Below are 17664 nucleotides of genomic sequence, written 5' to 3'. Positions count from 1 at the left end.
CTGCCGGTTGTCAAAGCAGAAGTGTCGCAGCGTCACTGACGCCGCCGCGGTAAAGAACGGCGAACTAACTGCCGGTGGCATCCTCGGAAATAAAAGGACGTGCACCTGCCTTCTCCAGCTGTCTCCGCTCTGCTCTTTTGTTCAAACGCACGTAAGAGGGTTGCACACGTAGCAAGAAAGGGAGATTAGCCTTGAGAATGGATGTGGTAGTAAAAAGGGCAGACGGAAGTAGAGATAAGGACCCTGTTGTTCGTGTGACTGGCTGCGTGTTTCCACCGTGTTACTAAAGAGCCGAGGGGTCTCTCTCACCCTGAACACAATAGCCCTCATCACCAGAATACGCCACCAATCAGGTTAATCACAGCGTACCTGAGAAAATGAATGACCCGGTGGAAGAGAAGACTTTCTTTAAAAAATCTTCCGTTTCTACCTACGTTATTTGCTTTTATTATACACTTTCGATTCCTGCTTCTATTTTCAGACTCGTATTGCTCAAAGACAGAATGGGTGATGCTTAATGTTAGAAATCAGCTCTTAAATATTCACTTTAAAGGGGTAGTTTGGGCAAGTAACTATTAGCCTTAACGATTAGCCTTCTGAGGAGAGGTTTGATTACAGTGCAACATTCTGGAGCTTCCCCCCCCGTCGCATGAATACCGTAAGTATGTATTAGACGGAGCACCGTCTCTCTCTGGCACTCCCTGGCACTTTCTGCTGCACTTCCAGCTACTATTGCGGCTCTATTGGTTTTGTGGCTGTAGTTGCGGTCCTGATGCTGTAGTGGTGGTTTTGTGGCCGTAGTTGCGGTCCTGATGCTGTAGTCCTAGTTTGGTGGACAGAGTCATTGTATTGAGGCTAATGCCTTCCTCTGCGAACACGCAACATTATATTATTACTCTGAACAGTCACGCCACCTCATTGCATGCTTTGAATGCCATCCGCTCCTCTCCAGCTCCAACTGTCCAGCAGGCGACGCATCGATGTTTCCCTAAAGACGATTGTGCCAGCCTCGATGCCCGTCTGTTTCCATCTCTCATCACGACCGACGCTGATGTGACGGTGATTTCTCCGGGCCAGAGCGATGGACTCTGTTCCATTACTCGGGGCAGCTGGCGCTGACGTTTCCACACTGCCCTGTCTAACCACACACCGAGAATCAGACAGGATTTCCTGAACGCTGCGAGCGTGTCAGCTCTGGTTTAGAACGTCCGATACTCCGCTGTCTCCTTCTCGTTTGTTTAACAAAATAAGCTAGATAACACCAACACGAGACGTTCCCAAGAGGAATCGCCTTGAACACAGTTTTCGCTTCCCTTTGACCGCTTGTTCATTTCTAGTGACAGAACGCCTTTGGAAATGCGTTTTTTAAATGTCAGATGTTTCTTAATACCTGAGGAAGGGATTTTGAACAGTGGTGGAAAATCAATTTTTCTTTTTTTATTTTAAATCTTCCTCCTACTTTTTTTTTTTTTTTTTTTGTCCGAGCTGCATTTGATGTTGGAACTTTGCATCCTATTACCTTCCCCATCGCTGTCATTTATTCTTGTTTGATGTGTTTTGGTTTATGGTGTCTAATTTCCAGTTTCGTGAGTGTGAAGATTTAACCCAGCTTACTCCAGACTATTTCCACAATGATGGTTCAGCTACTTGCCATTTATATATATATATATATATATATATATATATATATATATATATATATATATATATATATATATATGACCAAAAATGTTTAAAAGGTGGAATTAATAAGGCACAGGCCAATTTAGCATTTATCTATTTAGTCACAGATTACTGAGTCACCACAGGAGATGCATTATGAATTACCATATTCCTGAACCATTGTCCTGTCTCATAGCTAAATATGGAGAATACGTGTTAGTGCTATTTATAGTTAAACATTCCGATGAATTCATTACAGAGGCAGAGGTTCTCTTTGCCTCCGCGCTGCGCGTGGCGTGAGGCGCGCTTCTGTGGAGCATGTTGTCGGCACGGTGCTCTTTGATGTATAGATCTAGGCATTTTGTTCAAAGCCCTGACCTTTCAGTAGCATGCCCTCTTTGCAATGATAATTTGGTTCCGGCAGCCGGTCGAACAGCCCAGAATAACCCGGCTCTCACTTTAACTGGGTGCAACAGACAAAACAACCTGATAAAGAGGCTCGCCCCGGCGTCAGAGGGGCTTCCGTCCGTCTGCGTCTGGAGCCGTCAGTCTGGGAGCCTCTCTCCCCCGGTCTCTGCCTGGTGGGCGGAGCCGGGGGGGGGGGGGGGGGGGCGGGCGATCGAAAGCCAGCAATTGATAATCAATGCAGTCCACCGAGCAGAGCAAGAAAGAATGATTGATGAGTTATTAAAGGCTATTTCCTTCATATTAATCTCATGCGGAACCCAATTGCGCCGGCGTTCGGGATTTGCCGTGTGGTTACCTTGCCGCTGTAGATCTGGGATGAGATGACGCGGACGGAGCGTCGTCCGTGGTATGTGTGCGGGGCAGCGTCTTGTTACTCTGAAGGATATCGCGTTCTTTCACAGTGCGTCTCGAGGCGCGGGCGACCCTAATTTGCCGAGTTTGAGCCAGTGCATCGGACGTAAACGCTTCCGGCCCACGATCTCATCAGCCCTCGCGCGTTCATCTGTCAGGAGCACCGCTGGCTGTCAAAAGATTTGAGGAAGGTCACGTGTAGGTTAGCGTTAGCCATTGCTAATCAGCTTTAGCTCCAGGAGTCCTTTCAGGAGAGCTCCCATCCTTCAGCATGCTGGCCCGAGGTTGCAGGCCCCCCCTGGCAAGCCATCAGGCCCCAGACATCACTGCAAATACTGCATCATCCTCATTACTCATCTCGTTATCAAAGCCCTTTAATAGGTGACCCCTGTAGCGGATGCTTAACCTAGTCCTTCTCCATCCGGGACTGCCAGAGTGTGTGTCTGTGTGCGTGCGTGCATACGTGCGATGAATATCTATTAAGGATGTGATCTCACTGTTTATTTTCCCTCACGTCTGCCTCCCTCTATAACTGTTGGCACACAACTTTGGGTGTGTGTGTGTGTGTGTGTGTGGGTGTGTGTGTGTGTGTGTGTCCTATGCTTTTCCTGCCTCTTTAATTACTGTCCTCCCATGCAGGGCTGGCTCAGGTGTGTGTAATTACGCTGGTAATAAGACCTGGAAAGAGTCCACCTGCCTCTCACCGGACGCCCCGCCTCACTCCACTCTCTCGCTCCATCTCTCCCTCCCTCCCTCTCTCCCTCCCTCTGCTGACAAGGAAAAGACATGCTTCATCGCTCTCCATCATATGGTTATGAGCTGGGCTTACCGCTGATGCACAAAGCTCGGAGTTTCTGTTTGAGGCTTTCCTCTCCTCCGCCGGGCCTCAGACTTCACTTATTTTCTTATACTGCATTAGCATTTCCAAGTGAAAATGCTTTTTTTTTTTACACCGTTCCCTTTTTCTCTCTGGCAAAATGATCGGCACGATCCCTACCAGCGTTGAGGCAAAAGGGTTTGGTAAGCGAGGCAGCTCCATTTGGCTCTTTGGTTCTCTTATTTTCGTGATCGTCTTTTTTATACAAACGCTCGCACAGGTCTGTAGCTAGTGTCAGACTTAACAGGAGACAACCGTTTTACTGTCGTCGGCATGGTCTGGCATTAGAGAAAATGAGTGGGTTTGTGGCACAACATTCCACTTATTCCCAGAATGGGAGTGTTATGTGCAGCTCAGACCCCCCCCACCACGCGCTTAAGTTAGCTCCTGACGCTCCTACTGGCACCATCCTCGCATAATTACATGCGCGGGCACCTGTCGCTGACGGATCACCCAAAAGGCAGCAGGCGGCAAGCCTGCACACCTGCACGGCATCGCAGCACCCGCCAGCAGCTGCCGTCCGGAACGCCGCTCGGAGCGCCGGTCAGAGACGCGGAGGGCTCGCCGGAACAGCGAGAGCCCCGCGACCAGGTGCGCGGACTCGCACAAACACTCCATTTACTTCCAGATGGCAGAGACCTCGATGCACTCCCACTTGAGCTGAAAAAGCAGCTCAGATCAGACGAGGTAGACGCAGCAAGCCGGGTAAAACAAGGAATTTCACCTGTGTTAATCTGATGAAATCGTTCCTGCGAGTTGCAACCCTTATGAGTTCATTGCGCAGTTTCTGGAAGTTAGTAGTTACCATTCACATGTGCGGCGAGCACGACGTTCGACTGTGCAGAGTCTCTCCACGCTCCCCTGTCTGTGGTGCCTCCCTGCCAGTGTGAAAGCGGCTGGCCTCCAGGGCTGTCTGCTCTTTAGCGGCGCGTCTTCAGGCGCGCCTGAGGGGCATGTGCACCGCACAGATTCCAGATCTTGCTTTGTCAGGTCCCCTGGCTCTGTGTGAGCGCCTGCTCAAAGCTACCTTCAGCCCTGGGCTTTTCAGGGCGTTTCACTTCTGGCAAAGAGGGAGGCCCCCACTTACTGGAGCGGCGCAGTACATCGGGGGCTCGGAGAGGCTGGCTGACCCCGTGAAACCATCAGAGTTACTGGATTAGGGGGACACTTGTGCTGTAGGTGTATGGAGGAAGGGTTGCATTATAGATTAGCAAAATGTAAACATAAATGAGTGTAAAGAGGGCATAAGATGGATGGATGGATAGACAGATAATCGATCAATCAAATTCCCAGAGGACATTGAAACGAATGAATGACTGAGCAGCTCAATAATACTAAGTAAATTAGCCAACATTGCATCACGTGGATAACCACAGAAACTTATAGCGTACGGGTTTTTTGTTTTCCTTCTCTTTAGTTTTTATATGTATTGATATGCATGTCAGCACATCCCTTAACCCTGTGTCAGCATGCGGGTCAGTGCCGTGTTCTGATCTCCAGGTACATCAGCTATAGATTCCAGCTGCAGGACGGTTTTTGCCACTAGGCTCATTCCCATTCAGTTTGCTCCGGAAACAGCGGGAACCTGATGAGAGCCTCAGAGGTGGAATGGATGTTGGCTTGTTGTCAAATGAGGGATCTATGAGTCCTAGCCACTTGTTACCTAGTTAACATGCATCCATACATTTCTGAGAGGACCCGGGTTAATGGCGGCCAGGGCGCCTCGTTCGTGGAGAAGGATTATGCAGGGCTTGCCCAGCTCCTGCCGTTTAGGAGTTTTGGAGAAACCAAAGCACGTAGGCTGACTTGTGCTGCGTGGGGGGTTTAATAATAGTGAGGCAACCCGGGTTTCTGTCAGCTCTCCTCAGTTGCTGACCGCTGTCTTTCCACTGAAGGCCTTCTGTTTCTACACCAGGACACTGAAGACAACAGGGCAGAGGAGGAGGGAGAGAGAGAGAGAGAGAGAGAGAGGGAGAGAGGGAGGGAGGGAGGGAGGAAGGGATTGTGTGTGGGGTAGAGGGGACAGACAGAGAGAGAGAGAGAGAGTGGTATCGTGTGTGGGGTAGAGGGGCAGACAGAGAGAGAGAGAGAGAGTGGTATCGTGTGGGGTAGAGGGGACAGACAGAGAGAGAGAGAGAGAGAGTGGTATCGTGTGTGGGGTAGAGGGGCAGACAGAGAGAGAGAGAGAGAGAGAGAGAGAGAGGGAGGGAGGGATTGTGTGTGGGGTAGAGGGGACAGAGAGAGAGAGAGAGGTATCGTGTGTGGGGTAGAGGGGCAGACAGAGAGAGAGAGAGAGAGAGAGGTATCGTGTGTGGGGTAGAGGGGCAGACAGAGAGCGAGAGAGAGAGAGAGGGAGGGATTGTGTGTGGGGTAGAGGGGACAGACAGAGAGAGAGAGAGAGTGGTATCGTGTGTGGGGTAGAGGGGCAGACAGAGCGAGGGAGAGAGAGAGAGAGAGTGGGATCGTGTGTGGGGTAGAGGGGCAGACAGAGCGAGAGAGAGAGAGAGAGAGAGAGAGAGTGGTATCGTGTGTGGGGTAGAGGGGCAGACAGAGCGAGAGAGAGAGAGAGAGAGTGGGATCGTGTGTCGTGTAGAGGGGACAGACAGAGAGAGAGACGGATCGTGTGTGGGGTAAAGGGGCAGACAGACAGAGAGTTAGAGGGAGAGAGAGAGAGAGGGAGGGATTGTGTGTGGGGTAGAGGGGGCAGACAGAGAGAGAGAGAGAGAGAGAGAGAGAGGGAGGGAGGGATTGTGTGTGGGGTAGAGGGGGCAGACACAGAGAGAGAGAGAGAGAGAGAGAGGGACCGTGGGTGCGGTAAAGGGGACAGAGAGAGTACGAAGGTGAGAGAGAGTGTGGGAAGGAGAAAGGGAGATGGAGAACGCCTTTTCTTTCTCTCCCACGTTGCCTGAGGCACAGATGTTCCACAGTCTCTGACTTTCATCTGTAAGGCGTGACTGACTGACCTCCCTGAGCACTGTCCTCCCAACTTCTCTGCCTCTCCACACCCAAGGAGGGAAATGCTTCAGCTTTATGTGTCACATCATCTGAAAGCTGAGTGGCTGAACAGAGCAGAAGCTGTGGGTTTCCAGCTACATCCCACCACAGAAACGTAGCTTCCTTCTCTACTTCTGGCAACCTTTTAAAACAGAAAGACCCCTCACAGGTGGCATGGAGCCCTGAACTGCAGACAAACATTCAGTTTAATAAAGAAAATCCATCAGTGCAGCTTTCATTTTAAATGAGTCTCACAGATCAAATTGATTTGTAGTTCTTGGTACCGCTGAGCCACTTCAGAAGAGCAGGGCTGATCGACGAGCGTGCTGACAATTGCCTATACATCATGTTTACAGTGCGTGTTGTCCAAGCGGTATGTGATTCAGTGTGGGTTTGACTCGGGGTGGATCTGACTCCGGGCGGATTTGACTCTTCTGCCTTTGCTGGCTGGACTTTCTGTCTCCATGTCCTAATATGTAGCCTTTGCTTAGCCTCCCCTTGCAAATAAATCTCAGTAGGTTTGGCCACAGAAGATGGGTTAAATAACCGGATAAATAAATAAAATGAAGAACCGAGATTCCAGCAGGGAATCCTTGGATGATGCCCGGGACATCAAAGCGGTCCTAAAGCTGTCTCTCATTCTCGTCCAGGGTGAAGGGGTGAAGGAGAAAGAAAAGGTTGTTCCTTCTCTTTATGGATGCAGAAACCCACCCTGGGGACATATTCTCCCTCAAAAACTAAAAATGCTTCCAGTCTCAAGTGAAGTCTTAACATTTAGTCCAAAGGGCAGGGCATAAACTATTAATAGACAGCCGTATGTCTGGATGCCAGAGCTAGAGCTTGCAGTTCCTCACGTAGAGGGATACTTGCTATCCATTCTGACGTCACCCATGTGAAGTGTAGTCTCAGTCTCAGTCTCTCTCTCGCTCTCTCTCTCTCTCCTTCTTTTTCTGTTTTCTCCTCTTTCTCTAAATCTCTCTTGCTCTGTCTCCCCCCCCCCTCCCTCGCATGCACGCACGCACACACTCTGTCTTCCTTTTCTGACACGGTGTAGGTGCTCTGCTTGGGAATATTGCAGTATGCAGCATGGTGATCATCTGTCGCGCCCACTGTGTGGTAAATTTCCTCCCCAGCAGGAGAGAGGGTGACACCTGCGATGGTGTTTGAAGAGAGGAGAGGAATGCCGCTGTGGGTTGACAAGGCCTTTCCCAGCAGACAAGCAGGACGTTCCACCTTCTCTGGGTTTCCTGATGTGTGCAGCTGGTCTCATTGTGCTAGAGTCTAATATATCTTCCGCAGTATATAACCCTAGTTCAAAAGCTTCTAAAATGTTTCAAAACAGGATTCTCGATCTCTAAAAGTAACTAATAATGTTATTGGATGACTGACGATGCCACATACACTATTCCATCTTTGTTGCAATAGGCAGTGATGGATATAGAAAACAAGTTTCTTGAGATAATTTATTTTATGTATAAAATAATCCATCCTGTTTAGGAATTGTGTAGTTTTCTTATTGATGTTTCTTTCGCACGGCACTGGCTGGCCATCATGGTGGTATCCTGCTTTTCTGTTTTTATTCCGGTGGTATGGTTGTCAGGGAAACGGATTGCCCACATTTTGGTCTTTGGCTGATCAGATCCCCACACTGTCTCCGTATAATCACTGGAGTTTTCCCAGACTCGGCACGCAGTCTGGATAGGGGAGGTGACTTTTGCTGCTCTGATAAAAGCCCCCACCTGTGAGAGCGGTTTCTTCATCATTACAACCAAATCAGAAGGGCAAAATGTTTGTTTCATTTGTTTTAATTGTAAAACGATACCATACATAATTTCCACAGTGTTATGCCTTTTATCTTAGTACTTAATATTTCTCTTCTACTGTCAATATAACACACGTCCTTTGTGTATTAACTCTCGCTACAGCCTGCTGCAGTTTTCCTGGTACAGCCGCTTGTTCCTGTACGGTTTTCCTGTTACAGTTTTCCCGGGCCAGTGTTCCTAGTACAGCATGTGTTCGGGTTAATGTACAGCCTGTGTGCATCCTATTACATCCTGGTACAGTGTTCCTAGTAGAGCCTGTGTACATCCTGGTACATCCTATTAGTGTTCATAGCACACCCTGGTACACTGTTCCTGGTATAGCCTGTTACATCCTGGTATAGATTTCTTGGTGCAGTGTTCCTGGTACAGCCTGGTACAGCCTGGTTCAGTGTTCCTGGTATATCCTGGTACAGTGTTCCTGGTACAGCATGTGTTCCTGGTACAGCCTGGTATAGTCTGGGTCAGTTTTCCTGGTAGAGCCTGTTTACATCCTGGTACAGTGTTCATGGTACATCCTGGTTCGGTTTTCCTAATACATCCTGGTACATTGTTTTAGGTACATCCTGGAACAGTGTTCCTAGCATAGTGTTCCTGGTACCGTGTTCTAGGTACATCCTGGTACAGAGTTCTAGGTACAGTGCTCTGGGTACATCCTGGTACAGTATTCCTGGCACGGTGCTCTGGGTACATCCTGGTACAGTGTTCCTGGGATAGTGTTCTAGGTACACTGTTCTAGGTACATCCTGGTACATTGTTCCTGGAACATTTTTTGTTATTAACCTTTTTGTCCACTTCCTTATTTTCCCCATTTATTCTGTGTGCTGTCTGGGCTATAATGAATAGGGGAAGCCTTGTCTACAAAATGCTTTTCATGTATGAATGAATGATCTCAGCAATTGCCAAAAGTTTTCAAAGATATGCTAAAACATTCATTTACCATTTCTTTGATCAGTTTGTTTCAGTCAAAGATAAAATGAACATGTGCATTAAGGGGAAAAAAAGGGGAAAAAAATCATTTTGATCTTTTTCCCTACAGGTCGACCGTGTCATATTTTGTGTGTTCCTGGAGACGGATTACGAAATTTACAAAAGGAAGATGTCAGATTTCTTCTCTCCAGGTAATGTGGTTTTGAATTTCATACTGACATCGCTATTGCTTTGTTTGTCATTTTGCATCATTTTGTTAGTCAAAGTCTTCACATGAAAAACTGATTCTCTTAGCTGCATACAAACTGTAAATGCACAGGTGTCACTGTGAGTTCATCCATTCGGCAGCTATGTCCAGAAGACCCTTAGCATTGCTCTGCCTCAGGGCATAGTGGGCCCTTTTCAAGTATTCAAAATGAAAGGAAAGAAGCTACAGGCCACAGAAAAGTGAACATCCAGCAGACAAGATATGTGGAAAGGCAGCTCTCTGAAAAAACTAAGATTATTAAGCATGATTCAGCATGTTTTCAAACACAAATATGAGAGCTTCCCCTGTTCCTCTGGATTGCCTGCTGGCACAGGAACAACTGTAAGCAAATCAGGACGCATTTATGCAATGTTTATTATGGACTTAAATTAGTGTATAAGAAACCTATATACATAAAAATTGCAAACGCACACACACACACACACACACACACAGCGGATGAAATAAGTATTGAACACGTCACCAATTTTCTAAGTAAATAAGTAAATATATTTCTAAAGGTGCTATTGACATGAAATTCTCACCAGATGTCAGTAACAACCCAGCCAATCCACACATGCAAAGAAATCTAACCATAGATGTCCATAAATTATGTGTAATAATGAGAAATATCACAAGGAAAAAGTATCGTATAAAAGTATATATATATATATATATATATATATATATATATATCTGAAGAAGGTTCTAGGTGAGTAACCGAAGTAATATTCAAGAAGAAGAAGATATTCAAGAGAAGCACTTTGCTTGCACAATTGATGAAGAACCTCTCTCCGAAACATTCTGTTTCTCTGGAAACTCTGTGCACTTTTCTACAATATATATATTGACTTTCCAGAGAAACAGAACGTTTCAGACAGAGGTCCTTCATCAGCTGTGCAAGCAAAGTGCTTCTGAATTAGCAGTAGGAGGAGCCAGTTTATATATGAAACTGTAGATGTTTAAATTATAACATTTTAAGGGGTTCTAAAGTTCCAACATTATAGATCAGCTCTTGTTCTTTGAGTTTCCTAATTTCATCGCTGCCATAGCAACAACTGGCAATGCTAACAGATATGTCATTAATGCAGGGTCCATTACTAAAATGTCTGAAGGTGTTCAAAACACCAACCAGCGACCTTATGTTGGTTTCTCCAGTGTAAAGGATGTGGTCTCTGAATCATCCTGGTGGATTCTGAAGAGTTGAAGTATAATATCAGCCACTGTTTTATTGGTAGGATGATAAGACAGCGCCAAGGGAATTCTTGTAGTCTTTTAACGGCAGATTGTTTATAGGTTAAATTGTTTATGGCGCGTCCACTCTCTGAAGGGGTAAAACACAAGCAGTCATCTTCTGTAAATTCCTCAGGAAACCCACAGTTTTGAAGATATTCACAAATTTCCATACTTTTCTGGTGGAAGTCTTCATTTTCATTGCAAATGCGTTTAAGTAGCTGTGAGTAAGGAATGGAGATTTTACAGGCCTTGGGATGTGAAGAATTATTATGCAAATAGAAATGAGAGTCTGTAGGCCTATAATAGATGGAGATTTTATATATATATATATATATATATATATATATATATATATATATATATATATATATATATATATCCAGAAATTTCACCTTATTCTATCTAGTATATCTATCTAGCTAGCTATTCATCTTTCCATCCATCCATCCACCCATCCATTCATCTACAAATTCACACACAGTAACACTGGCAGTGGTCAGCTGTGTGCCCTTTGAACCCGGTGGGGTTGAGTAGCCCTGTTCCCTGCTCTGGATCCTGGTGACCGTGTTCTGTGTGTAAGCTCCTCAAAATCTGCAGGCCTTTCCGATATACGCTGACGGTTAATGTGGTGCGTGCTTTGGAATGTACTTGGAATTTATGACCCAACCTGCTTTCTTATCCCTTTTTTAACTGTCAAAAGTTATGAGCCGTCCAGCAGTCAAAAAATCTCGATGTAGGGAAATTAACTTGCTACATTCACAGCAGATAGCCCTTAGGCTGTCACATAGATTAACAGTGGAGTAAATTTGGATGTCAGAGGCATAGAAGTGATTTACAAAATGGTTATCTTGTTAATAGGAAATAATGCACCAGTGATTGAACCCTGTGGCACACCACTCACGACATGCACCAGTGACTATAGAAACACAAAAAAATATCACATGATTTGAAGAAATTCATATTTTCCAGGGCTGCGATTGCTAATCACTTATACAAATGTGTAACTAGGGTTATGTGATTGTGGGTACATTATGTTTGATGGAGCTGTGGTTCTAAAAGAGGCAGCTATGCCAGAACACAGGATGCCAGAGTGCGAGCGTTGGATTGCGTTTGTTCTATACAGTGAGCATGGGTATGCCTTAATACACCATTATGTGGATTTATTAGAAACATTCATACATTACAGCTTTCACCATTTGCAAGTTATCAGGCTTGCAGTAAAAATATTTTGTGCCACTGCGGCCAAGTTCGGGAAGAATTTTATGTTTAAAATTGATTTCTGCCAAGACCTTAAAGACCAGGAGAGCAAATTGCATTCGTCTCTGAAATTTGAAGGTCTGTGGAAACACCTACACACATGAGGTTAACGTGTGAGTGCCGGCCAGCCGGCCTGCTGGGAGCCCTGCGGCTGATAATATTTCAAGGTGCCTCTCTCTGAAGTGGATTGGCTATAACCTGAAGTTCCAGATACAGAGCATGATTCAATGGCCCTTTGATTCTGTCATCACCAAGAGTGATGCAAAGCGTGGTGGAGGTCTCGAGTGGCAGCCCAGATGCAGGCGATACAGGTTTTGTCAGTGGCTTTACGTGACTCACACTTCTGTACGTCTGGTTCTTGTTGGGCTGTCTGAGCAGGGGTTAGTCTCCGGTTGGGGGTGTGGTATATGACAAAGGCTCACTGGCTTCAGCGGGTTATTTTATTTTTTTATTTTTGGTCTCTCTTCACTCTCACTTTCTCCCTCTCTCCCTCCTCCTTCCACTTCCACTCTTTCTCTCTTTCTGCTTCCTTCCCTCCCCCTCTCTCTCTCCATTTTCTCCTCTGCGGCCCAACCCTCTCGCGTTTCGCCGTGCCCGCCTTTCCAGGGCGCTGCTCACACAGGGAAGCCCTTCTCTGCAGCCCTGCCTCCCTCGGCGGTAAACGGGTACATTATTCCAGCGCCGGCCGCTTCGCCGTCTTTAGCCCTTTCCCTGCATGCCTGTCCCAGTCGGAATCTGCAGGCCCTGCGGAGAGCCTGAGCCCAACAGCACCTCGCATACCCTGCCGAGAGGATAATAACATCCACTCTAATGTCCCTGGTGTGTACAATCGCGCAGAGGTACGTGCGCACCCGTATGCAAACACACAGGTGTGGGCACGTACACATGCGCTCACACACACGCAAAACATGCTGATACACACACGCACACACAGACACACACACACACACACACACACAGTCTTTCCCCCCAGGCCCTGCTGAAAGATGGCAGCCACAGGAGAGCCGCTGATCGTGTCAGGGTACCACCCGCATGGTGCGTCCGTGTCGACGCCGGGGCGCTGCGGGATGAGATTCTCTCCCTACTGCCGTCCTTATCAGCCTCCTCGCTGCCACTGCGGCTGGAATGAGCATCGCCTGAGCGCACGACACAGCCGTTAACTCGCGCGAGCGCAAACAGGAATCCCTAGTTCTTCTACATTCTTCGGAGCTGAACCGGATCTGGGCTTGTCACGCTTTACTTCCCCTTCAAGAAGAGGGACTTAAATCAGGTCTTACTCCAAATACGGCGAGCGACTGAGTGGTGTCCTGGTGTTTTTTAAACATAACAGGAGTCTCTAAGCACCCCTTTTTACTGTGCCCACTGTACAAACTACTAGGCACGTTTTAAAGCTCGTTAACACAGGAAGGAATGCATGCCTCATCTCCACCCTGAGTAAAGCCAAGAAGTATTGTTCTTAAAAAAAGCAGGTGAGGATCTGTAAGGTGTGTGTGATATAAACTGGGAGAGCTCGTTAACAGTCAGCAACGTTGACAGGAGTAGGGTCAGTGGTGTTAATTACGACCCCTGGGTCTGCAATGTTTTTCATCTGCGCTGTGAAGATGTGCTAAAACTGCGCTTACCCACCTGGGTTCGTGCTCCGTCAAAATTCTTCTCCTTAATCCACTGTTATTTTGCTCTCCAGGAACCACCACTTTTTGCTCTAATAAACCCTGTTCTATCGCATGCCTCACCCTATTATGTTAACGTTTTTCCTGCAGGCCACGGCCGCGCACGAGCTGGTAACTGCGGTCACGGGTGCTTCTCTTTCCCGTTATGTTTCAATGGCGTTGAGAATCAAGAGAGGTGCTCTGTCACAGCTGATGGCCCAGTTCGACAGACGGTGGTGGGCGCGCGCACGCCTACCTGTGTCGCTTCGTTATGACATCAGCGCATAGGCGTGGCTGGAGCGGGGAGAACGATGGGGTTGCGTAATTAGCTTTGCCATGCTAATCTGTAAAAAATAGCACTCCGGAGGCGAGATTTTGGGGAGCGAGACATAATAGGACTGATTTAGCCGAGCTGGCGTTGCCGACAGCCTGTCATCAAAACCTGCGAAAATAACAAGGACCTGAAAGCTCCGTCGTGCCGTCTCATCGTTGTCGCCGTGGGAACCAGGGAGCCAGGATCAGTTCGTTGCGAATGAGCTGTAAAGTTTGCCTGCGGGTTTTCCGAGTGCTGGTTTTGGCGTTCCGGGTGTGGAACGCTCTCTGTGGCTTTGGGTCTGCATTTCGTTCTTCTTTCCGTCTTTCTCCTTTTTAAATAATAATGATATCTCACATACAAACTTCTTTTAATAGTCACATAAAAATGCATTTGGTAAAGCCCTATATTATTGCCATTTTTAATCATTGATAAATCATCTTTAAAGAGAGTTGAAGATTATAGTGAGATTATAGAGGAATAGTGAGATTTAATTACACTAGGCTCTGTGTGTGTGTGTGTGTGTGTGTGTGTGTGTGTGTGTGTGTGTATGAAAAAGAGACAGAGAAAGACTGCTAGCATGCACATGCAATTTGCATACATTAAAACGCCTTTTGTCTGGGCGCCTTCCTTCAGGTTGACCCCGCCAGACCAGGGTCAGCCTTTCACGAAACGCTCCTGATGTTTGTGAAACGCTCCACCCGCGTGCGGCGGGTTTAATGCACCGCACGTGCTGTTACATTAACGGCAAAACAAACTCTGATTCTGAAATATTCAAACCCCTGTTGTCAGGGTGGTTTCACCGTGCGGCCTTTGACTGCTGCACGCCCCGGCGACGTGAAACCCCTCCGCGTTGGTCCTTTTTCACGGACACCGATGGAGCTCTCACCGAGAGGGCTGAGTCTCTTTGAGGAACATCCAGGGACGTTCCATTCCGGAAGCTCCCGGCTCCGGCGCGCTTGCTGTTTACTCTCAGCCCGTGCTCGGAGCTATTCGTTCCAGATCGCATTCGGCCCGGTTAGGATGTTCCATCATTCCATCCGCCACACGCTGCGGGTGAAATTCAGGATGGGGTATAATAAGGTGATCCGTATCTCCGTTTGTCAGGAAAGTGGAACAGAGTGAGGTCGCCCAGGCCAAGGAAAAGCGGAACGGCAGAGAGAGGCGTGCCTCCCATTCCCAGCACAAGCCGAGAATAAGAGCGTTGTCCACGTGCCCTTAGAACCGGCCGTTGGGAGCGTTCATCTCCCTCGTCGCTCCAGTTACTCACATTAGAAAAGCGATTACGCACCACACAACCACCCTCGCCTGCCACGCCCCCCCCCTTTTCTCTCACGTTCTTCCTCTCTTCCCACCTCTCTGCTCTTCTCTTTCTCTGCCTGCCTTTCTCTCTCCCTCTCCCCTGCTCATCTCTTTCTCACTGTCTTTCTGTTTGTCTGTTTCTCTTGATGATGTTGTACTTTATTTATATTCATTTAAGAGACATTGAGTTCAAATTTTGCTTTCTCTCTCTCTGTCTCGCTCTCTCTCTCTCTCTCTGTCTCACACACACAAACAAACACATACTTCACTGATTTGAATGAGTCAGTTCTGTTTTACCAGGGTGTTCCCAGTACATAGAAGGTAAACACCCCCCCCCCCACCCCGCCCCCCGTTTAATGCTACCTTGCCTTTACCAGTGTTTGCGCCTGAGAGAAACCCTGTAATTTGTAAAGGTTGCTGTTAGTGGTGTAGTGATCATGCTCACCGCCAGATAACGGGGCTGAACAGGTCGAAAATAGGCACTGCCCTGGTCTTGTTGCCATTCTACCCGTTAACTAAATCTTCAGTCAGTTACATGATATTCCACAGACCCAGGGAGGGTGATATTCCACAGTCGCAGGGTGGGCGATATTCCACAGACGCAGCTGTGCAGGCCCTTTATATGTATATATTTCAGCACAAAGCTGTTACATGTAAGCGGCCAATAGCATCTCAGAGCACAGCCTTTACACACGAGCCAATAGCATCTCAGAGCACAGCCTTTACACACGAGTGGCCCATAGCATCACGGAGCACAGCCATTACACACGAGCGCCCAATAGAATCTAGGAGCACAGCCTTGACACACGAGCGGCCAATACCAGCTCAGAGCACAGCCATTACACATGAGCGGCCAATAGCATCTCAGAGCATAGCCATTACACACGCACAGCGAACAGAGACTCAGCACACAACTGTTTCATATGACTGGGCAATGGGATCTTGGTTCTGCCTTTTTTAAACTTTGCCTTCATCAGAAAAATTTGGACGTGAAAAGCATCTCTGGCTTTATCCGGTCATATGTGTTCAGAGATAAGCTTGCTTAACCACACCAGCTCACAGCACCACTGACAAGGATGCCGTGCTATGGTTTGTAAGTTGCACATCCACGGTGTCTTCTGCATCAAGCCCGGCCTCGTGATCCATTCCGAGGAGGGGGCAAGGCGCTTGCTGTTTTTCGTCGCACCCTAGTGGTCTAATTGATTAATTACAGGATTTGATTGTTTTGGAAGGCTATGTAACTGATTAAAATGGCCTTAGACATGGGCAAATTGGAAGAGCTCTGGAGCAGGCCAGCCCCTGAAGACCTGCATGTGACACGTCCCGTGAAGGAGAGCGTTGGGGGTGTTGTTTAGTGAGATTAATGCTTCTCAAATTCTTCCTTTATGTGTCTGCGTTATTGCCAGCACAGTGTTTATTTAACGGATAAGACTGTTGATAATTCCATAAACACATACACCGTGTGCTGGAACCATAAGAAGCACATACATGCCTGAAAATGTGTATGTTGTGTATATATTGTGTATATATGTGTATAAGTGTGTATATGTGTGTTATGTGCATGTCGTATGTATGTTGCTGGTATGCAGTGTATATGTTGAACGTTTCTACGAATGTGTATGTTGTGTATGTGTGTCACCTGCATTTCAGAACCATCTCATGTTTTTTTTTCAGAAATAAATAGATAGATAGATAGATAGATGATAGATAGATAGATAGATAGATAGATAGATAGATAGATAGATAGATAGATAGATAGATAGATAGATAGATAGACAGATAGATAGATAGATAGATAGATAGATAGATAGATAGATAGATAGATAGATAGATAAATAGATAGATAGATAGATAGATAGATAGATAGATAGATAGATAGATAGATAGATAGATAGACAGATAGATAGACAGATAGATAGATAGATAGATAGATAGATAGATAGATAGATAGACAGATAGATAGATAGATAGATAGATAGATAGATAGATAGATAGATAGATAGATAGATAGATAGATAGACAGACAGATAGATAGATAGATAGATAGATAGATAGATAGATAGATAGACAGATAGATAGATAGATAGATAGATAGATAGATAGATAGATAGATAGATAGATAGACAGATAGATAGATAGATAGATAGATAGATAGATAGATAGATAGATAGACAGATAGATAGATAGATAGATAGATAGATAGATAGATAGATAGATAGATAGATAGATAGATAGACAGACAGACAGACAGACAGACAGACAGACAGATAGATAGATAGATAGATAGATAGATAGATAGATAGACAGACAGACAGACAGACAGACAGACAGACAGACAGACAGACAGACAGACAGACAGACAGACAGACAGACAGACAGACAGACAGACAGACAGACAGATAGATAGATAGATAGATAGATAGATAGATAGATAGATGAGTAAAAATCAAACCACTGTAGCTTTTCTTCAGTGTGTGGCAAAAGGAGAAGGGTATGTTTCCTCTACTACAGGGAGCACTCAGCCCAGCACACAGCACATGAGTGTGTATATGAGTTTC

The 17664-nt window shown here is 46.5% G+C and overlaps 1 protein-coding gene across 12 annotated transcripts in view; it reads left to right on the top strand.

Moving 5' to 3' along the window:
• The window catches only part of macrod2 (mono-ADP ribosylhydrolase 2), a 486124-nt gene that overhangs the window by 426278 nt on the left and 42182 nt on the right, over positions 1-17664 (top strand). For all 12 annotated transcript variants that reach the window (XR_014126642.1, XR_014126641.1, XR_014126639.1 and 9 more), the window contains one exon: positions 9212-9293. Coding sequence is in view for 7 of the 12 variants with exons in the window: in XM_081724942.1 (XP_081581068.1) it covers positions 9212-9293 (82 nt within the window). In the remaining 5 variants the exon portion in view is untranslated. The remainder of the gene's footprint in view (positions 1-9211; positions 9294-17664) is intronic.

The sequence above is a fragment of the Electrophorus electricus genome, chromosome 12 (genome assembly GCF_041902795.1).
Source record: "Electrophorus electricus isolate QZ-2024a chromosome 12, ASM4190279v1, whole genome shotgun sequence".
Taxonomy (NCBI): Eukaryota; Metazoa; Chordata; class Actinopteri; order Gymnotiformes; family Gymnotidae; genus Electrophorus; species Electrophorus electricus.
The sequence above is the reverse complement of the archived record's forward strand: the minus strand, read 5'-3'. Positions and strand labels throughout refer to the sequence as shown.